This window comes from Podospora bellae-mahoneyi, chromosome 7 (genome assembly GCF_035222275.1).
Source record: "Podospora bellae-mahoneyi strain CBS 112042 chromosome 7, whole genome shotgun sequence".
NCBI lineage: Eukaryota > Fungi > Ascomycota > Sordariomycetes > Sordariales > Podosporaceae > Podospora > Podospora bellae-mahoneyi.
Genome location: NC_085886.1, coordinates 3,538,781 through 3,559,029, shown reverse-complemented (window position 1 = coordinate 3,559,029; position 20,249 = coordinate 3,538,781). Strand labels below are relative to the sequence as shown.

The 20,249-nt window shown below is 53.9% G+C and overlaps 7 protein-coding genes across 7 annotated transcripts; 3 read left to right on the top strand and 4 right to left on the bottom strand.

Moving 5' to 3' along the window:
* Positions 1–49: 49 nt before the first annotated feature.
* On the bottom strand, positions 50–1,078 carry QC761_701380 (uncharacterized protein; the record flags this gene model as incomplete). The annotated part of the gene is made up of 1 exon (XM_062881724.1): positions 50–1,078. The coding sequence occupies one exon, from the start codon at positions 1,076–1,078 to the stop codon at positions 50–52; it is 1,029 nt and encodes a 342-aa protein (XP_062728817.1).
* Positions 1,079–1,575: 497 nt separating this feature from the next.
* Positions 1,576–2,166, top strand: DPB11_1 (protein kinase activating protein dpb11; the record flags this gene model as incomplete). Its single annotated transcript, XM_062881725.1, has 1 exon — positions 1,576–2,166. One exon carries the CDS (start codon positions 1,576–1,578, stop codon positions 2,164–2,166), a length of 591 nt encoding a protein of 196 aa, XP_062728816.1.
* Positions 2,167–2,248: 82 nt separating this feature from the next.
* Positions 2,249–5,351, top strand: DPB11_2 (protein kinase activating protein dpb11; the record flags this gene model as incomplete). The annotated part of the gene is made up of 2 exons (XM_062881726.1): positions 2,249–2,455; positions 2,528–5,351. The coding sequence occupies 2 exons, from the start codon at positions 2,249–2,251 to the stop codon at positions 5,096–5,098; spliced, it is 2,778 nt and encodes a 925-aa protein (XP_062728815.1). The 3' UTR covers positions 5,099–5,351.
* Positions 5,352–5,399: 48 nt separating this feature from the next.
* QC761_701400 (uncharacterized protein) lies at positions 5,400–9,348 on the bottom strand. Its single transcript, XM_062881727.1, has 2 exons — positions 7,714–9,348; positions 5,400–7,645 (listed from the first exon to the last, which is right to left on the bottom strand). The coding sequence occupies exons 1-2, from the start codon at positions 8,389–8,391 to the stop codon at positions 5,834–5,836; spliced, it is 2,490 nt and encodes an 829-aa protein (XP_062728814.1). The 5' UTR covers positions 8,392–9,348; the 3' UTR covers positions 5,400–5,833.
* A 473-nt stretch (positions 9,349–9,821) lies between these two features.
* On the bottom strand, positions 9,822–13,321 carry QC761_701410 (uncharacterized protein). The gene is made up of 4 exons (XM_062881728.1): positions 13,019–13,321; positions 10,295–12,963; positions 10,065–10,235; positions 9,822–10,007 (listed from the first exon to the last, which is right to left on the bottom strand). Exons 1-2 carry the CDS (start codon positions 13,202–13,204, stop codon positions 10,414–10,416), a joined length of 2,736 nt encoding a protein of 911 aa, XP_062728813.1. The 5' UTR covers positions 13,205–13,321; the 3' UTR covers positions 9,822–10,007; positions 10,065–10,235; positions 10,295–10,413.
* Positions 13,322–13,501: 180 nt separating this feature from the next.
* On the top strand, positions 13,502–19,412 carry QC761_701420 (uncharacterized protein). The gene is made up of 3 exons (XM_062881729.1): positions 13,502–16,829; positions 16,883–18,455; positions 18,523–19,412. The coding sequence occupies exons 1-2, from the start codon at positions 13,890–13,892 to the stop codon at positions 17,720–17,722; spliced, it is 3,780 nt and encodes a 1,259-aa protein (XP_062728812.1). The 5' UTR covers positions 13,502–13,889; the 3' UTR covers positions 17,723–18,455; positions 18,523–19,412.
* Positions 18,045–19,770, bottom strand: QC761_701430 (uncharacterized protein; the record flags this gene model as incomplete). The annotated part of the gene is made up of 2 exons (XM_062881730.1): positions 18,045–19,031; positions 19,183–19,770. 2 exons carry the CDS (start codon positions 19,768–19,770, stop codon positions 18,045–18,047), a joined length of 1,575 nt encoding a protein of 524 aa, XP_062728811.1.
* Positions 19,771–20,249: the final 479 nt, after the last annotated feature.

Here is a 20,249-nt window from a genome sequence, read left to right as displayed (position 1 = left end):
TCACAATACATAGCTACACTACCTACTCCGTACACAGCCATGTTATCAGTCACTCGTCGAAGTCAGCAACTCGAAGGACAACTTTTCCCGTCGTCTGCCCGCTCTCCAACCTCTCAAAGGCCGCCCCGTACTCCTCAAACGACCAAACGCTATCCACCGTCGGCCTGACTTTGCCTGCCTCGATCAGTTGTCCAATCTCCGTCAAGTCTTCCCCAAGAGGCTCAACGATGAAGAAATTGCTGTTCACACCCTCCTTTCCAACAAGATGGCTTGGCCTAGCACTTTCAGGAGGAGCGCAGATACTGACCATCTTGCCCTGATCTTTGATAGCGAACCAACAGCCCTCCAACGTCTTCCCTCCAACCATGTCCAAAACGACGTCAACCTCCCTTTCAGGCGACGCCCATTGCCGAAGAGAAGTTTCCTTATAGTTCACCCCCTCACTTGCTCCCAATTCCTTCACGTGGGCAATTTTATTCGGTCCGCAGAGCCCTACCACTTCGCATCCCGCCAGAGCAGCAAGCTGTACTGCCCAACTGCCAACACCACCAGTCGCCCCCGTAATGAGCACTCGTTTTTTTGCGTTCTCCTCTCTAGCAGGATTTTTTCCTTTAAGAAGGCCTTCTTTATTCAGGCCACCATGTGTAAACAAGGCTTGCCAAGCGGTCAGCGAGCTCAAAGGCGTTGCAGCTGCCCGGATCCATCCCAAGTTCTTTGGTATCAGTGCCAGCTCTGAAAGACGGGCAAGTGCGTATTCGCGGGCCGCACCGGGACGGGTCGCCTCGATTCGGCAGTAGACTTTGTCCCCTGGCTTGAACCCTCCGGTGTATCCGGGGGGCAAGGAGACAATGACACCTGCGAGATCTTGAGAGGGCACGGGGGTTTTGGTGGAGGGGATCACATCTGGGAATACGGCAGCCCAGGTGAGCTCGCCTTTGCAGGGCGCGGTAGTGTATACTTTGATGAGCACGTCAGAAGGATGAGAAGGTACGGGCAACGGTGAGGTGGTGAGGGTAAGGGAAGGAGACTGAGGCGACAGTTGGAGAAGAGTCTTCATTGACAGTGGTAGCGAAGACATTGCGTCAGGGAAGGTGAATCGTGAGTTTTCCAAGGTAAGTGTCACTGAGCAGACGAGTGAGTGCTCCAGATATTGCTTCACTGGGTCACTTTTATACGTCTTTCACAAGCAGCCAAGATTTGGTCGTGACTAATCGGTGCTGTGTGACCTACATGAAGCTGTCGATTTCAGGTTCGTATACCGATGTGAGATCAAGTCCAGCAATCACTTCTCCGAGGGGTTCAGGAGAAAGTTAAGCTCATGGTGCTTGTGCATTACTCAGCAAACTGAGTATGAGGTTTCCTCACGATGCATGGGCAGAGTAAGCACGGAGCAATATGTAAAAAGAAGCATATGCTTTGTTGCCTTGAAGTGATATGCATCAGTGCCTTATGTGCCTTGCCTTGTTGCCTTGTGGAGGACTTGGGCGGTGAGAGTGGGGCTCAACTGAAAAGGGGCCTGGAAGCAACATCTTTCTCTGTAACCTATCAACTTACCTTTTCTCCATATCAGCTAATATGCCACCACCACCTCCGCCGTCAGGCTTCACCTTCACATTTTCACCAAACCTCTCCGCCTACAATGTTACAGTTGGCGACCTCCTCGAGGTCCGTCGGCCTCATGTGCCGCTCCTCAAACACCTAGCAACCGGTGCCCTGGTATTTTCGCACGATGACCACATCCTGCTCATCCAGCGCGCCCCAGACGACTCGATGCCACTCAAATGGGAGATTCCCGGCGGTGCTTGTGACGTTGAAGATGAGACTGTCTTGCATGGGCTGGCGAGGGAATTGTGGGAGGAGAGCGGGCTTCTCATGATACATGCGGTCGAGCTGGTATCAAAAGATGTGTTTCTAACGCGAAGGGGGAGAACTGTAGAGAAGATGACATTCGAGGCAGAGGTGCAAACCCCAAGCACATCTGAGAGACCGGTGGTGACACTTGACCCTCAGGAGCATGTGCGGTTCCTCTGGGCTACCGAGGAAGAGTGTCGGGCGGGCAAGGCCATCTGGGACGGGGAGAAAGTGACCATCGATTTTACCACCAAGGATCAACATCGAGTTATCATGACTGGGTTCAAGATCAGGAGAGAGAGGAAGCAGCTGTAGGAGTTAAGAGAAAAGATGTATAGTAGCTTAACCCTAACCCCTGTTATGATTCCTCGATCCTCCCGCATCAGCCAGCAGCAACATGTTAAAAGTGCCCCACATGTCAGCTGCCCACGCGACGCGACTGTCCGCATTCCCGCTGTCCGTCAGATATTCTGTCGTCGTTCACGCAGCCTCATGCTCATACTCGCCGGGTAAACACAAAGATCCAATGGAGGCCGGCTTCGACCCAGCTCAACCTTTCCGGGGCGTTGTCATCTGCTGCACCAGCATCCCGCCCGACCTCAGGGTAACTAAAACCTCAACTCAACCAACCCATTACCGCGCCGTGTTCCAGCTAACCAGAGCTCCCCAACCGTAGGAAGACATCGCCTCGAAAACGATCGAACTGGGAGGTCTCCACAAGTATGACCTCACCCCCGAATGCACACATCTGATCGTCGGAAACTACGACACCGCAAAGTACCGCCATGTCGCCAGAGAGCGCCCCGACATCAAGCCCATGGCTACTGCCTGGGTCGAGGCCGTCCGGGATCTCTGGGTGAGGGATGCCGAGATCGACTTTGCCGCCCTGGAAAAACAATGGCAGATGCGCGCCTTCGAGAGGGATGGAGGAACTATGGACCCAAACCATCCCCGCGGCCAGCTTTTCTGTTGCACAACTGGCATCGAGGACCCCACCGCCCGTCAGGAAATCGCAAATTTGATCGAAGCCAACGGCGGGCGCTACACTGGCGATCTCGTCAAGAACGTCACGCACCTGATTGCCCAGAAACCCGAAGGCAAGAAATATTACGCCTCCAAGAGATGGGGACAACAGACTGTGTCGGTCGAGTGGGTCAGAGACAGTGTCGAACGAGGCATGATCTTGGATGAGAGGTACTACGACCCTGTGTTGCCTCCGGAAGAAAGGGGTGTCGGTGCTTGGAACAAGGAACGGGCACAGCACGCTGCTATGGGGAAGCGGTTGAGAGAAAATGCCGCCGCCCAGGAAGATGGAAAGCGAAAGCTGCGCAAGACTGCCAGTATGAAGCTTAATAGTCAGAGAGATAACCTTTGGGGGGACATTTTAGGCATGGGCAAGCCACCACAGCCCGAGACCGCCGAACCTTTCGAGACCGCCCCGCAACAACCTGCTCCCTCAGCGTCTTTTCAGCATGTCACACAACCATCACTTTCAGGCCCAAATCCCACGAAGTCAATGGACACCCAAGGCTCAAAGCTCTCGTCTTTCGGTCGCCCCGATGAAAGCGGCGTGTTCGCCTTATGTTGCTTCTTCATCCATGGGTTCTCGGCCAAAAAGACCGAGATGCTTCTCAACACTGTGGCCTCTTTGGGGGGCATGATATGCCATTCTCTAGAAGAAGTTTCCTCGGCATCTGGTGCTCAGATGGCACATCGGTTCTTTATTATACCGCAGGACTCACCCCCCGAGATACAGCCAAAAGTCCCCGAGAACGTCAGCATCATTACCGAATTTTATATCGAGAAATGCCTCCACAACAAGCGCTTTTTCCACCCAGCAGACCATGTCATCGGGCGTCCATTCCCGACATTTCCCATTCCGGGTTTTGAGAAGCTCTCCATCTGCACGTCCAACTTCACTGGCGTTGACCTCAACCAGATCGACAAGTCCATCAGGCAATTGGGGGCGAGATACGAAGAGCGATTCACTGCCGATATCTCCATATTAGTCTGCCCGACGCTCTCTGGAATCAGGCCGCAGAAGTTGAAGCTTGCGTTGGAGTGGAAAATACCTGTTGTGAATGCCGATTGGTTGTGGAAATGCATATCTACGGGCTCTATTGTTCCGATCCGGCACTTCCTATTTCCAGAGCTAAAGCAGCAGGATTTGCAGGGCCCAAAGCACACCATGGCACATGAGACTCCCGAGGCCACGAAGGGCAGGGAGAAGCCCAAGCAAGCAGCAAGAGACACGGTAGACAAGGACTTGTTGTCCAAGTCAACTGCCACGACCAAGCCTACACGTCGCTCAGATATCGATGCGTCAGCTTTTGCCCCTGAGAAGACGGACACAGTCGCTAAACCACCTAGAAAGAGAATGGCGCCAGAAGACTCCTTCTTGACGACGGCCAATACACACTTTGAAACAGCACCCACTCACCATGCTCCCAGCGAATCTACCAAAACCCCCTCCAATGAGACACCCAGAGCGCCTCTCTCGGAAGCCTTACCCAACTGTCTGAATAGGCCCTCTTCCTCCTCCTCGGCTTCTTCACGATCCGGACAGGCACCAGAAACTCACAAACCCCTTAGCCGCACACGCTCCGAAGTGGCCGATTCTGAGGCCACCGATGGCGATGTCGGGCAGTCAGCAGACACGGCCTCTCCCCTCCATTCTATACCCGAGGTAGAAGCACGCAAAGACAACGCAGAAAAGTTGCGGGCAATGCGTGCAGAACAGGAGCGTATTGCTCTGTCAGAAAAGCTAACATCCGCCCTTCTCAAGAGGACAACCAGCACAGTCATCGCCGTCGGGTCAGAGAGTGCCGGACTCACGGCTGACCCGTTGTCCTCCATGGAAGGTGACAGGCAGCAGCCACAAGTCAAGAGACGCAAGAGAGAGATCTTGGGCAGGGCCATCTCCAATGTGTCGGCCGTGTCCAACATATCGGCAGCTAGCAGCGCCGAGCAGAAGGATGCAGAAAATGGCTCGCTTGGGGACAAGGACAAATCACAGGGGCCGCTTGTGTCGAGCTCGCAGCTCCATTTTGAGGATCCGCAGTCGAGAAAGGCAAAGGCGGTGTTGCTTGGTAAACTGACGGGGAGCACTGTGGAGGGGGATGGGAAGTTGACGGCAGAGCAAGGCTTTGTCACGATTGGCGATTTGGGTGGTTATGGGCCCTCCCATAACGCTTCGAGTGCTGGGGCTGGGGCTCTGCCGCAGAGGAGGACTGCGAGGAGAAGGTAGATAAGGTATCTTGATTATTTCATTTCTTGTGATATTGCTAGGCACAGCAAGCAGGTTATGGAGTTTATGTCGGGCTTGGAAGGAAGGGCAGGCTCTCATGTATGTGAGATTATGTATAGAGATACGTTGGGCTACACGATAGTAGGATTGGGAAATATGGATTTATGTTGGGGAAGGCCTAAAGCAGGATATATAGCAGATAAAGCCAGCACTAATGAGATGATCAACATGGTGTCCCCAACGAACCTCAAAGGACATCTAATACGCTTTTCAGGGTGGTTAGAAGAACCAAGCAGATTGTGAGGGATGTTTGTGATGCTAAACACAGACTTGTAGGTGTATTATTGTTGAGTAAACATAAAACTAAAATAAATGGGCATCTTTGGTGCCCTGTTTCTTTCCAGATGTCCTCCCATTTGCTTGCCACACTTTATCCTTTTGCCTGATGAGTATCCTCTTGACTTCGCAGTTGTCCCCCATTACTTCCGAAGCAGTTCCTCAGCCCTCTGCCATCCCACCAGAGGTATCTATCTAAATCTAAACCATCACAAAGCCAACCTTATGAACAAAGGAAAATCATAAACAAGCAATGTCAATAACCTCCGTGAAATCACCCCCGGATTTTTAAATCCCTCCCCTTAATATCCACCTCCCAAATCGTTTCATTTTCATCACAAGAATTCCTCCCAAGAAAAAAAAAAGCAAGATTAAAATAGGTATATCTCCAAGTCCTCCTCACAAATACTGAACAGCATCCGTCAAAACACTCAGCAGCGTAGCAGCCGCCCCTCCCACCCCAATCGCCCCCGCCGTCTCCTTCCAGTGGCTCTTCCTCAGAGCCGACCTATCATCTTCCCTCGACCTGTCTCTGTACCGGTTGCCATTACTGTTCTCTCGGCTGTACCGATCCCTATCTCTGTCCCTGTCGGTGTATTGGCGGCTGCGGCGCTCCCGCTCCCGGTCTCGTTCCCGCTCGCGTTCCCTCTCCCTCTCCCTGTCGCGGGAACTACCCCTGCGAGGCCGGTCCTTCTCTCTTTCACGTTCTCGTTCCCGTTCCCGCTCCCGCTCCCGTTCACGCTGCTCGCGAGCTCGACTGTCCCGATCACCGGACCGGTTATCCCTGGCTCTGCCATCTCGGTCTTGGTTGTCCCGCTCAGAACGGCGTCGACCCTTTTCGCGGTGGGAGCGGTCCGTGTAATAGCCGGGAGAGATGTCCCTCGGTCCATCGTTGAACCGGACGTGGTTCTGTTTCAAGATCGGCTTCGGCTCAACAGTGGCCGAGGGTGAGATCCTACTGCCTTCGCCGTAGCCGCTATCAGGGGGCGAGATAATGATGGGGTGGGCTCTTGCACCATTGTCTTCGGGGCGGTATTTATCGGGGGTGTAGCCTCTGGGTATGTATTTGGTGCGTGCCGCCTCCTGGCGGTAGTCACGTTGATCGTCGGAGGAATCGCCATCATCCCAGTGTGCTGGTTGGGGTGGGTTGTTGTTGCTCCGAATTCTTGCACCTCCGCCTCCACGCATCCTTCGGCCCTCGGGGTATCCTCGAGGGTGTGCTCGGTTGGGGGGTTCATAGATCTCGCTTGGAGCATTGAATGGGCCTCTTGCGTTTCGGACTTCGGCAGTCTGTCTGGCATACTCGGTGATTTGCTCGGGGGACAGCTTGCCAAGGACTGCAACAAAGGTCGGTCTGGCCTCGTAACGCACACCAGCTCTCTCGAGAACGACAGGCGATACAAGGCTGCGCTTGATTCTGGTCCAGGTCGCGTCCAGTGGGATCTGTTTGCCTCGACCATCGGGGGCTAGGTTACTGTGCTGCCGAGCTTGTTGCTGCTGATGTTGGTGATAAGAAAGATCATTCCCGGCATGAGGGGCCGAGAGCGACACTTGGCTGGTGTAGGGAGGCGGTGGCGTCACGGTCGATGAACTTGGGGACAAGGCTCTGTTGTAAGGGGGCGGGAACTGAGAGGATGGCGAAGCGTATCGAGGAGGCCTCGAGTACTGGCCATCGTAAGAGATGGCATCTGCTCCAGGGATCTGCAGTGGCTGAACCCCAGGAGGCAAATACCGATTTCCTGGCGATGTTCCAGGAGACAGGTTGTAGTTGGGTGGTGGGCCGCGTGAGCCCAGGCGTCCAGGCATCTTGTTAACTTCGTACAAGTCAAGGGTGAGAATATCTCGCGTTGATATCAAAACTGTTTGAGAAACAGGGCTAGAATCGGAGTCGGAGGATTCAGATGATGTGCAGTAGTCATAGCTGAGATGTGATGAATAGTTAGAGATGGCAGGAGGTTGTAAATGTCGATGGACTTGAAGGGTTTTCTCTGTGTCCGAGGTCGGGATCCGTCGTCGTCCCTCGTTACTAATGGGGGCATCACCATGGTTGGGTCTTGGGTCCGGGTTGGGCACTGGGTAGGATGAGGAAGCACCCTGCTCTCCCATTGGCAGTTGGGTGCCCCATTCGAGCAGTCCGCGAACAGAAGGGGGTGTTCCATCCTGAGGGGCTTTGTGCGATTCGAGCTCACGTATGTATGCCCGAAGGACTTCCTGTTGACTGTGTGAGTCCACGGCTACAAAAACTTGGGTTATGACTTGACGTGCAAACCCAAACATACCTTGTTGTTGCGGAGGACGTCTGACGAGAACCCCTCGTTTTCGAGCTCGATCTTGAACTCTTGCCACAGCTCTTCTTGGTGCTCTCCCACTGGTGAACCTCGTCTTTTTTGAAACAAGCGGTTGGCAACGATATCCACCTTGTTCTTGATGTCTTCCATCTGCGAGTTGTTGTCTAATTTCACCAGCGAATGATGCAGCTTTGATGGGTTGTGTAGCTGCACCATGTCCAGAAAGTGGACAAGTTTGGCCTTTTGGGAGACCACGCGCTCCCTGACCAGGTCAATCTTGAGTGCCTTTTCGGTTGGGTCTTCATCAGGGGCCCTGGAGGAATCCCGGCTCTCGACTCCCATGCCATTCGAGACAGCGCTGGCACCACCATATTTTTCGATAATCGTGCTGACCTGCTTGATGGTGTAGTCGCTCTCCTGGACGAGCCTGGTTAGCTCCTCATGATAGACGCCATTTGGATTGTCATGATTGGCCGATCCCGGTTGGTTGAGAAGGGAGTCGGCGTCCTGGACCTCGTCGCGTAGGTGCTTGAGGACCCTTTGGAGACTGCCAACAGCCTTGCTCAGTTTGCTGAAATCCGAGCCAGCAGTCCGAGAACGGCGATACAACTGTTGTGCAAGGGCATCGACCGACTCGACGCGCAACACGCGGCCGTTCGCAACCGTCATCGAGGTAGGGTCGGGTTGGGAAGCCCAAAAAAAGAAATGCCAGCTTGGGGTCTACTGTTCTTGACAAGATCAACACCCCTCTGGAAGGGGGTCGTGGAGGCTTTTTGATCCAGAAAAGACAGGTCTTTGTTTTTGGTCTCGGGGAATCTCGAAAAGCTTGGTGATGTGTCTTGAGTACGGATGGGAGGCGGGAATGGTGGGAGCTGGGGAGCTGGAGAGCTTTTAGGCACTCGGTGTGTTTGACAGCAAGATGCTCAGGCTGGAATGGTGGAAGCAAGCACAGTCGAGATGATTGGGCTGCTGCAAGTGGAAGAGATGAGTAAAGAGAGACTGATCTGAGGAACCAATGGAGCGGGCTGTGTAACGGATAAGGAAATGGCCCGGAGGTGCTAAGCAGAGGCCATCATGACCTGGGGCGCCTGTTCCTTCGCTGGGTGCCCGCCCCGTTGTTTGCTGACGAATGAGGCGCGAGTGATCATCCAGCGAGCATGTGGGAGGGGTGCTTTTTGAAACCAGATACATATATGTCATCGAATCGCGGCACTAGCGGCGTTACGCAGCAGAGAAATCAACACTACTCCTGCCCAAACGTTCCAATGTTAGCATGCCCGAGGGTGACCAAGCAATTCGGTTCTCGTTGAGGCTATCATCCTAACACGTAGGTCGGTATCAGAATGCGGCGCGGAGTATAGCATCACGAGCATATGGTTGCAAGTCGCCTCTTTCGCCCGGTGCGATATCAAGCAGCAACTAGCCGTCTGCAAATACATGTTGTCCACCCAGTGAACACAGTCGGCCAAGGCTGGGTGCGTCAGAATCTTGTCACATCACCAGTAGGCGAGTGTAACTTTGTGGTGGTCTCGTTGAAAGCGCAGGTGTCAGAGCATGGCTTGCAGTTTACATTTTCCAGTTTCCAGGTTGGAAGGCTTGGAAGTTCCAGACGGCCTTGCGAATCTGCCGGCGAGATCAACGGTGGTGTGGTGGGTAGGAGAGACACGAGACACGAGCTTAAAAGGTGACTTCTCTTGTCTGATAGGGCAGGGCTGGCCAATAACGAGAGCTGGAAAGGGATAAAGGAGAAACTCGGCGATGACGTCCAACCGCTTTAGTGGGGTTGCAGGCTGCGCCACTGTGGCCAATATTCCATGTGGGAGCTGCCGAGCATGGGTGACCAGGGCCGCAAACATGCGACCGAGATGCAAGACATTGCAAACCTACCAAAACTCAAGCTTTTAGCATGCCGTTTTTGAGACAAAGATCACCAAGATATTTAAATCTCTATACATGCTGGGGGTCCTGTTTGCTGTCTGCTTTTGCGTGGTAAAAAGCTCTCAACAGTCCCGTTGTCAAGATATCCGCCAAGGTACCTATGACACCCAAATGAAGACCGAGACACTGCCTGTTCTGGAAACGCCGAACCGTTGGAGCTTGGGCTGTGCTGGGGAATTGTAGAGGCAGGTCCAGTCAAGATGGACAAGGACAGCAGGCCTAAAACCGAGATGACGCCGACTCCTCCCCGCATTCTACTGATCTCTCAGGAACGAACTAGAACCAAGACCAAGGCGGCTCTTCTGACTCTTTTTTCTCTGAAGCCAAGATTGACGCTCCTGGGCGAGCTGGTGGAACCACGTTAACGAACAACTCGAGCCTCGAGGCAAATCGGTCCCTCTCACGACCGGAGGACAGTTGCAGCAGAAAGGCAAGAGATACGTGGCATGCGGTGCTGTTTAGGCTGGGTGTTTTCACATCTTCGGGGCAACATTTCTCTCTAGTCTCACACTGGCAGATGAGGTCCCCGATCGTACATCGTACCATGAGGCTAAGAGCCCTCCTTCGGTGACGTTCTTGTATGAACCGCTTCGATGTCAGTAAAGAGACCGGGCGAGGTCATCAGTTGTCACACCATGTACCGTAGAGATGGAAGGAAGAAAGGCCGTGTCGAGCTTGACTTGTTACACAACCATTTAACATTTGGGTATCTGAACTTGTAGGACACAAGGTCCAAGACATTCTCACTTCTAATTACTTGGCTTCCTGCACAACGGTTTCGTGTGATCCCCTCACGCCCAACAACAGCTCTTCCGGTATCCGCTGCACCGAGTAAACGGCCCTCCTCCGACTGATGGCCTGGCCAATATCTCGGCTGCTGCGCTGGACAATTTCTCCGCCCGACCTGATCCTTTCCGTAGATATCCTGGCATCTGTCTTGAGCCCTACCGGCAGCTGCTCTGTGAACTGCACCGTTGTGGGCATTCCCTTGCCGGCGTCCAAAAGCGCCCGACGGGCCCTCTTTGCGTACCTGGTGGCCTCGGCCAGCATGCTTTGCAGATAGATAGCGTCGTGAATGCCTTGCAAGGCGGAGTCGATTTCGTGATTGAACCGCGCAAAGTAGTCAGCCGCATCTTCGTGGCTGGCCGAGTTGGCGAGCACACCGTCAAACGCCATCCAACCGCCCAGGCCGACCGCGTCTATGCATCTGGTCATGAGATCCGCGATGAGCTGCAGGCTTCCGTCTGGGGGCGCCTCGATTTCCTCCCGATAATCCGACGTCCAGCCATCTTTGATGAGTTCGGCCCGCAACACATTAAGTAGCCCGATGATCTGCTCGGGTTTGAACAGACGCCGAAGGCTCTGGACAGTGCTCACTGCTGGGCAAGCAGCCAACTTGCTAAATGCCACACCGAGTCCTCGGAAACGGTGCCCACTCAGATGCACCTCGGTGATCTGGAGTTCTTCTTCAGCCTTGTCGAGTTCCATCTTGATGTCGTCATTATCCTCATCAGCACTCTTTTCGGCGACGCCCTTCAGACGTTTCTGTTCCGGACTGGACGGGGTTTCATCCACGTCCAGGCTGTGGAGAAGCAACTTGACAGCGGAAACAAGCTCTGTGGGGCCAAGCTGAGTTCCTGACAAGTACTCAAGGAGTAACGCCATCGTGGGGTCGACTTGAGCAAGAAGGGGGGGCAGCTCCGCTCCAATAATATCGTCGACATTGTCCAACTCGCACGTCTCATCCTTGAAGGCTGATTTGACATTGGAGGTGGACAAGTGGCCAGCATCTACCAGATAGTTAAGAACACTGCTCGCAGCAAGTGGGCAAGACATTCTAGGTTCCTCCGAGTCGGCAGCCGGCTGATTCCACGCAAACACTTTGCTGATGGCGTAAAATATCCAGCGCCTGTCGACATGCGCATATTCGGCTCTGGAAGAGGGCCAGATCCATTCTGGTAGCTGAGGACTGGCGATGATGCCATTTGTAGCAGCAGAGCCAGCTTCCTGAGCTTCGATCGGCTTGATTTGAACTTTGAAAATACTGGCGAGGAACTCTTCCCAGGCACGCAAATCTTCGGCGGCAAGAAGCTTCTCCGCGTTGGCCACGCCATTTCTCCATTCAGCAGACATGGTTTCAGATAGCACACCAGGCAGGGCTTGTTCGAGAACTGCTGAAGAATGGTGCTCCGCGCGAGCTCGTTTTGTTTCGGATTGTTCACGAGGTAAACCGCGGCGAATCGCATCCGTCAATAACCCCTCTGCACGACGCTTCGTGTTGCGGTTCTTGGGCGCCTCAACCTGTACGGCAATGAGGCTTGATCCGTGCAAGCCAACCGCAACATCCCGGGCGCCAAAGTAGGAAATGAGTTGACAATCACCTTCGGAGTTGGCAGGGGTGGCAGCTTGGAGAGAGCGAAAGATGGGGTTGTAGATGGAAAAGGACTCGGGCGTAGCGGCGAGGACAGACGTCTTGGAGATTCGAAGAAACGAGCTCATGCCGGGGATCTGTAGCTTAGTCTCAAGGCGCGGGCTGCCGGAGCTGAAGGTGTAACTGGAGAGTAGCCCGTTGGCCAAGGTCTGCAGTGTGCCGGATCTCGCATCGAGCTGATATTCGGTCGAAGCCGGGAAACTTGGGAGCCGAGTCACAAAGATCGACTGCGCCTGTCTCCCTGACGGAAGAGCAAGAACGTGCAGGTTTTGCTGGGCGACGTTCTCGGGCGTTTTGGACGACGTGATGATGAGGAGGATATCCGGATTGAACCCATCGCGGCTCACATTTTCCTTGAAAACGCCAAACAGCTCGTTCTTACCACCAAACAGGCCATCGACAACATCAGCCGCGGTGGTGGCCTGGACAAAGTCAACCTGAAGATGCGATCCCGAACCAGAAGCAAGCCCTTGAACAAGCACGGTAGGCGCAGTTGACCACTTCTCGTCAAGCGTTTCCCCATCAAGGCCAATGATGGTGCCGTCGGAAGCCACGGCAATTATTTCGTGGTTTGGGAGCTCATCGCCCGGTACCGAGTGTGGAGAAGTATGAGCTGCGCCGGCGCAAAGATGGACGATGGGTGTCTTGGTTCGAGGCGTATGCGACAAGCTTGACACTGCTGTGGCCTGGGACGTAGAAATTTCCTCCTTGAACAGTGTGATCTGCTTCTCCTTGGACGTGGTAGCTGAAACATATGTGTATCGAGAAGCGCTCTTCCCGGAAGACGGTCTCCATCTGAGCGAGTAGGGGGGGCATGTGAAGACTGATTCTGTCGAGACATCGTGAGATATGACCTGCTGGGAGGAGAGAACCTGGACTTGAAGTCAGCATACATGTAGTCTAGAGGTGTTGGAAAAGGTGTCTGACATCGTAGATAGTGACAGCGACGCCGTCAATGGCCACGGCAAGCTCTGATCGTTTCTTGCGCTTGAGTCCTTGCTTCTGTCCAAAAACCTCGCCTGCAACATGGCGACCGGTGCCCTGGGAGTCGGCGAAGGGGGCGGCAAGGGTAGTCAACACATAGGGAGTGTGTATCTGTAGTTTGGACACCATTCTGGAGAGAGGGGTTGGCTACGTCGCCTCGAGTTGGTCGCAGAGAGTCGCTCAATTCGAAGCCATCACCAGTCAAATGCGAAGCTCTGCCAAACAGAAAAAAAGGCAATGCTCCACTGTGAAGAAAGGTGGGTCCAGAAACTTTTTAGCGGGGCTCCCGAATTCCCGGTAAATACTTGATCCAGCTCCGGACTGGAATTCCTGTCCCGCCCAGCAAAAATAGACCCACTTATGATGTAAGTGGACCCTTCAGTTCTGGCCTAGCCAGGCCCGTGCTAGCGCCAAACGCGCTGGAGAGAGACGCCAGAACGCGTTCTCCAGGCACTGGTTATAGTGGAAGTTGAGTTAGACGCGACTTCGGGTCTCAACTCTCAAGCAGGATCTCGTCTTGGTAACTTTCTCCCAGCATCAATTTTACTGCTTTTACCTATCACCGATTCCACCTCGACTTCCTGCTCTCTCCCGTCCCGTCTTGGTTGAAAATCATCAATTACTTACCTCTCGAAGAGTATTCACATGCATCATTCTCTTCTCTTCACAGCATGATACCCCCAGACGACTCTTCTCTGCTGTCTCTCTTCCCTTTGCTCTGAGCGACGACGCTGTGGTATTTTGCCCTCCCGTTCAAAGCTTGAAAATTGCCTATGGGCCTTGACTGACCGTGAAAAATACAAGGGTTCATACCATGGCCGAGACTGCATCTCCAGTAGTCATGGTTGCAACTCCAGCTCACCGACCCCTACACCCTTTCTTCACACCAAACCGTATGACCCCGCATGCCCTCGAAAGTGAGGCTGCCGAATCCTCCCCTATATCGACTCCGATCACCGCAAAGGACAGCAGTAAAACAGAAGATGATACGGCGGTGAATCAAGCCCTCGAAAGTGGGGGCAAAAAGAGACGCAATGTGAACAGTAGTGACGCACTGGAAGCCGAGGAGCCGCAGAAACAAAAGGCAAACAAACGGGCGAGGGTCTCTGGGGCTAGTATCATTGCCAGTCTCTTCACCAAAGTCAAGCAAAGCGAACCATGTCCAACAGATACGCCAGAGCTTGTGGGTAAGCATGAGGGTTCGTCTGCAACGCAACCAAGCAGTAACGACACCTCCAGCACTGCCGCTTCAACGGAACCCTCAGCGCCAGGACCAACTGCATCGAAGCCCAAAAAACTCTTGCTTTTTGATCCCAAGACTGGAACAATCGGCCCTCCTCCAGTACCCAAGGCGACACCAACGGTGCAGGGATCTGTTGCGGCGGGTGAAAAACAGGCCCCCAAGAAACGTAGCAGGAAGCCAAAGGCAATGGTAGTGTGCATCAAATATGGAACAGACATGGAAACTCGGACTCGAATCGGCACGCGCATCAATTCTATACTGTCAGTCACACCTGCACAGCCGGCAGTTGAATCTGAACCCGCGCAGGCATCTGGCACGGAGAAGACATACCCCACGGCTTCAAAGACAGCAGCTCCAACATCATCCAAATTGACACATCCATTCTTTCTCGGCAAGGCCAAAAAGCAGGAGGCGGTACCCGAAGATGTCAAGCCCAGTGAACCGACCTCGCCCCGGCCTACCAAGACCAAGTCAAAAATATTCGGCTCAACGCCTTTCTCGCCTAAGAAGCCACGGACCGCGCAGGTGCACAAAGCCCCTCTACCTCAGTTCGGCGTCAAGAACCTGGGCCTCAAATTCCCGGGGGCCAAGCAGCCAGCATGGCCGTGGCAGGGAATGGTGCATATTCGAGGCGATGAGGACGAGCCTGAGGCGATCGGAAGACCAGAGACCCATGTGGCAGAGGACAATCTGTGTTTATTGGCAGCTCGGAAGTCAAAGGGCCTTTCTGTCAAGGTGCCCCTTGCTGAGTCAGTGTTGGCCCTCATAGCCATGACCTTGAACATAGAATCCCTTGTCAAAAACATTCGTAATATCAATACGGATGTAGTCGTCCCTCCTCCTCCGGAGCTGCGGCTTCCTCAGAAACATTTTGAGAGTGGAAGTAAGCTTCAGGCACGTATCCTTCCGGAGCTCAAAACTTTCCAGACATCTGCACCAGGCAAGAAGGGGACTCAGCGTACACTCTTTACTGAAGACACGGGCGGAAAAGCTCAGCCACCAGCTCAGCTCTCCCTTCTTTTTGCGTCAATCTCTTCCTCTCTTTCTGCATTCGACCAGTCCCAGTGTGAGACGGCAAATTGGGTCCAAAAGTACGCCCCCACATGCGCTGTCGAGGTTCTCCAGCCTGGCCAAGAGGCTTTTCTCCTGAAGGAATGGCTGCAAGCACTGGTGGTGCAGTCAGTTGACACAGGGTCAAAAGATGACAAAGTCAGTCCACGGTCCAAGGCGAAGCATGGGAAGAAGAAGCGACGCAGAAGGCTCGACGGGTTCATCGTCTCTAGTGACAATGAGGACTATGGGCTCGATGACTTCTCTGGCGACGAAGCAGACTGGACTGCTAGTGGCGCCAGGGGCATCTTGAGAAAGACGGTCATCCGGTCTCTGAGTTTGGGCAAGGGCGAAAAGATGGCCAATACACTTATCATCAGCGGTCCCCCGGGCTGTGGCAAAACGACCATGGTTCATGCAGTTGCAAATGAGCTGAACTTTGAAATCTTTGAGATTAATTCCAGCACGAGACGAGCTGGAAAGGACGTGCTCGCCAAGATTGGTGACATGACCAGAAATCATCATGTCCGGCAGCATGAGTCCAGTACCTCGGGAGACAGCAATGACGCCAAGGGTGAGGACGAAACTGCAGCCGATATAAAGTCGGGCAAGCAGTCTACCATGGCTTCATTCTTCAAAACAAATCCGGCGGTGGCTGCAAAACCAAAATCATCAACAGTCGCGTCAGGTGAGACAGCAGCACCAACAGATGTTAAGAAGGGTTCTTCTAGAAGCCAAAGGCAGTCCTTGATTCTGCTGGAGGAGGTTGATGTTCTTTATGATGAGGACAAGCAGTTTTGGTCAACAGTGGTTGACCTTATCACACAGTCCCGACGTCCCTTCATCATTACGTGCAATGATGAGACTCTGGTTCCTTTACACACCTTGAGGATGCATGGCATCTTCCGGCTCAGCCCACCCCCGAGAGATCTTGCCGTTGACCGTCTCATTCTTATTGCAGCAAATGAGGGTCATGCGCTTGCCCGCCAGGCTGTCGAGACACTCTACGACTCACGAGATTGCGACATCCGTGCGGCCACAATGGACCTCCAGTACTGGTGTCAGATGGGAGTTGGTGACCGCAGAGGAGGGTTTGACTGGTTTTATCCTCGCTGGCCAAAAGGGGTGGACCTTGACGAGAACCAGGAGGTAGTTCGGGTCGTCAGTGAGGGCACCTACCAGCCAGGCATGAACCTGTTGGCGAGGGACAGCATTGTCAGTGACAAGACAACACCCCTGCAGGCAGAGGAGGAACTTCTTGAGCAAGCTTGGGAGAGCTGGGGCGTTGATATCGGGAACTGGGAGGACACGCTTCGTCTTGGTACTTGGGCGGAAAAGATCAATCCCGTCAGCGCAACCCCCGCTGGGCGGCTTGGTGCTCTTGAGGCCTTTGGTGAGATGACAGAGGCCTTGAGCGTGGCTGACATCTGCTCACTGGGGTCATTCGCCACGCACAAAGAGGTAAGCGGCACCAAGTTTTGCAGTCTTCCCTTTTTGGCTAACCGCTTGTACAGGAAACAATGGATGCCACACTGCCCGGGCTCTCCGAAAAGGCCCAGGGCGACTTTGTCCAGGGGCTTTCTCATCTTGATTCGCCCTGTACCACTCACTATGACTCCCTCGTAACTTCCTTGCCATTGACGATCAAGTCTCTTGCCAAGGCCTCTCTCAAAAAAAGGATAGAGGCGCTACAGGATCAGTCGGCCGACGAGTTTTGCCCTCTAACCGAATCACAAGCGGTTCAGTGTCTTCAAACGAGCTTCACGTCTCACACACCAGGATCGATGGCTATCACGCGCATGGACTTTGCGTTTGCCTTTGACAATATCGCAACCCCAGAATCGTCCTCCGCCATCCCGGCATCCTATCTCGACCCATCTGTGTTTGACAGAACGCTGAAACTCATCGTCCTCGACGTGGCCCCATATGTCCGTGGCATTGTGGCCTATGAGCAATCCCTCCAGAAGCAGAGACTGAAGATGAGCAGTCTTCTTAGCGAAGGCGGGAAAGGAACTCAAGGCACGAAGCGGATGCGGACGACAAGAGCTGCTTTGTCTGCAATGGAGGGTGGATCGAGGAGCAACAAACGGGGTGAGAGGTGGTTTAAAGCCGAGTTGAACCCTTATTTGGTAGCCAGGACAGGCGGGAAAGGGTGGAACCCCGGGCTGGATCTTGACGAGCTTCCAATTCCGCCAAGTCCGCTGAAGAGGAGTCCGATGAAGAGCTCTGCCGGGGAAGGGACGTCTCCCGAAGCATCTCCAGTCAAGCCGAAGAAGGCCGTGGGGAAACGGGGTAGAAAGCCCAAAGTCCAGAAAATTGTTGTAGATGAGGAGGACACGGCAGGTGAAGTATGAGCAGCTCCAAGAGTGTTCTAGAACATGCTCATGCAGTTCTCAGCAACACGTTACATTATTTTTTGCAACATGGATTTAAGGGGATTAGGTATTTGCGGACGCTTCTGATTGTAGCCGACATGGATGGGACACATCTAGGTAGCAAGCATTCGCATCTTATATGGCACAGACAAACATCATATCGCAAAAGGATCAACAGAGGAGGGGGGGCATAAGCAAGTAGATGGCGTAAAATGGACACGAAAGGCAAATGATCAATGACTACCTGATTAGCTAGATATTAGACTGTTGAGACGTGAGAAGCAGGCAGCAATCAGAAACATCACCGATAATCCCAGTCAAATGCCCTATTCCTCCCAGCCCCCAGGTCAACAGACGCCCTTCTGCTTCTTGCTGATGGCGCATCCCGGTACAAATACACAACCTCCTCTCTCGGAGCCCTCAGGGCTACAACCTCTTCATCATAGTATGGCCTCCTCTGCAACTCCCTACCCCTCATGCTTTCTGGCCTGGCAAGCAAGGACGGTCCAGCTCGGGGCTCTTCAATCAGGTATCTCGGTCTGCTCAACTCCCTCCCAGAAACATAACTTCGCGGAGGTGGCGGGGGGTAGTGACTATCTCTATTCCGGCTGGCCGCTGGACCGATGGCCGGTGTCATGTAATATTCTTCGTTCGCAACAGAGGAGGCGCGACGGGGAGGAAGGGATCGGTCCCGAGAGGGCGCAACGTCAGAGTAGAATTGGTCTCCCCCGCTTTGGCTCTTACTCCGCAGGACCGAGGGAGCGACGGCATATTCGGAGAGACCTCTAGTATACTCTCTGTCGTCGTCGTTGTAGTAACCTCTCGGATCGATTCTTCCCCGGGGGGCGGCACCTCTCAGGCTTCCTCTTCTACTTCCGGGGTTGCTGTACACCTCCCCCTCCTCCTGTTCTTTATACACTTCCCTCCTGTGGGATACCGGAGGTGGCCCTTTATAGGCATACCCACCCCTTCTCGCCTCCCTGCCGTCGTGCGCCGGTGGTGGGGGACTGTAACTCTTAACTTCCCTCTCTTTTACCTTGCCCCTCTTGGCGGCCTTTGCGGCCTGCAATTTCTCCCTGGCCCTTCTCTCGTATTTGGACAGCTCCCAGTCTTCCTTGTCGCCGTAGACGTAACCTTTAGGCCAGTATTTGTGTGCGAGGAAGGAGGCGGCGGCTATGGAGCCTAGGAAAACGTAGGGGATCTTGTGGCCTCCTTCTTCGTGGTTGTCGGAGGAGTGGCTGTGTTTGGACTTGGAAGAAGAAGAGGAGGAGAGTGAGGATTTGGTTGACTTTGAACGGGAGCGCGAGGAGTGTGAGGAGGGGTAGGGTGGGTAGGAATCTGGGTCCGGGAGGGCTAAGGGCGGTGATGGCGGAGGTGATGGAGAAGGGATGGCAGGTGGGGGGGTTGGGGGAGGTGTGTAATAGACTGGCATCGTTGACCTTGCGAGTTATCAAGAGGCGAGACTCGGGGAGTCGTTGGAGGGCGTGTCGGAGGGTGTGTCGGCGTGGTGATTGATGTCGGTAAAGAACCGATGCACATAGCCAAAGAGAAGACAAAAACGAGAGAGAACAAAATCTAAAAGACGAAAAGAAAAAAAGAGAAAACAGCAGGAGCAGAGGTTTAGGTTTGTCTGTCTGCACCCTTCCAACCAAGGCCGCCCGGTTTGGCGGGCGAGCAGAGCAGGTCAAACCAGGCTGCGGTGAATGAGGCTCGAGTGTTGCTGAGAGCTGAGGTGTAGCAGGGTGAGAGGTGTTGGATGGCCCTCCGCGCCGCTCGCCTTCTACACCGACATGAAACTCAGTGCTGGAGGATGGTCGGACAAATGGGCAACTGCCCCAAATAGAACCGGCCAGGCTGCCCAACGAAGAATTTTGTGGCGATATTCTATCGTTTCTCGGGAGTGGGCTTGAGCGAACACTTATACGACACTGTTGTGAGACTCCCGTCACACAACGGATGGCCGGATGAGACCTCTCTCTATCGAGAAAGAGCCAAGACGTAATGCACGCAGGTTTGCAAGAAGGCATCTCGGGCGACGGCCCACACGGCATCGTGCTGATCCGGGCGTGCCCGGCACCGAGACCACCACCACGAGAGGTGCTTTGCCGATCATGGCTTGTTTGGTGGGGTTTTGGCGATGACAAGACCAGACAAGCTTTCTGAATGGAATAACTGGCTGGTTGGTGACGATGAGGGTGCTGCAGGTGTAACTCGACCCAAGAGAGCACAAGTGCAACATGAAACGTGTTTTGGATCGCCCTTCTTCGATTTGTTCTTCTTGTTGTTCCACGGGTCTTGGCCAGGCGTGTGTTCAGGCCGTGGCACTGTCGGCCTGGTGGTGGCCATCCAGAAGCACTGCTGGTAGGTAGGTGTAGGTACTCTCTTCCTCGCAGCTCGAGCAGTACCCGAGAGTGCAATGAAAAGAAAAAGGGTTCGCATCACCTGGAGGCAGTGTAAGACCAGGGACCCTGTGGCCAACCGTCATGGCCATGCCCAAAGGACAGTT

What these genes read in the sequence shown, in the direction of transcription:
- QC761_701410 (XM_062881728.1), bottom strand. Translation starts at nt 13,204, where the DNA reads ATGGTGTCCAAACTACAGATACACACTCCCTATGTGTTGACTACCCTT. An exon ending in TCGCTGTCACTATCTACGAT is followed by an intron (nt 12,964 to 13,018) that starts GTCAGACACCTT and finishes CTTCAAGTCCAG; the next exon opens with GTTCTCTCCTCCCAGCAGGT.
- QC761_701400 (XM_062881727.1), bottom strand. Translation starts at nt 8,391, where the DNA reads ATGACGGTTGCGAACGGCCGCGTGTTGCGCGTCGAGTCGGTCGATGCC. An exon ending in ACGTCCTCCGCAACAACAAG is followed by an intron (nt 7,646 to 7,713) that starts GTATGTTTGGGT and finishes CACAGTCAACAG; the next exon opens with GAAGTCCTTCGGGCATACAT.
- QC761_701420 (XM_062881729.1), top strand. Translation starts at nt 13,890, where the DNA reads ATGGCCGAGACTGCATCTCCAGTAGTCATGGTTGCAACTCCAGCTCAC. An exon ending in CATTCGCCACGCACAAAGAG is followed by an intron (nt 16,830 to 16,882) that starts GTAAGCGGCACC and finishes CCGCTTGTACAG; the next exon opens with GAAACAATGGATGCCACACT.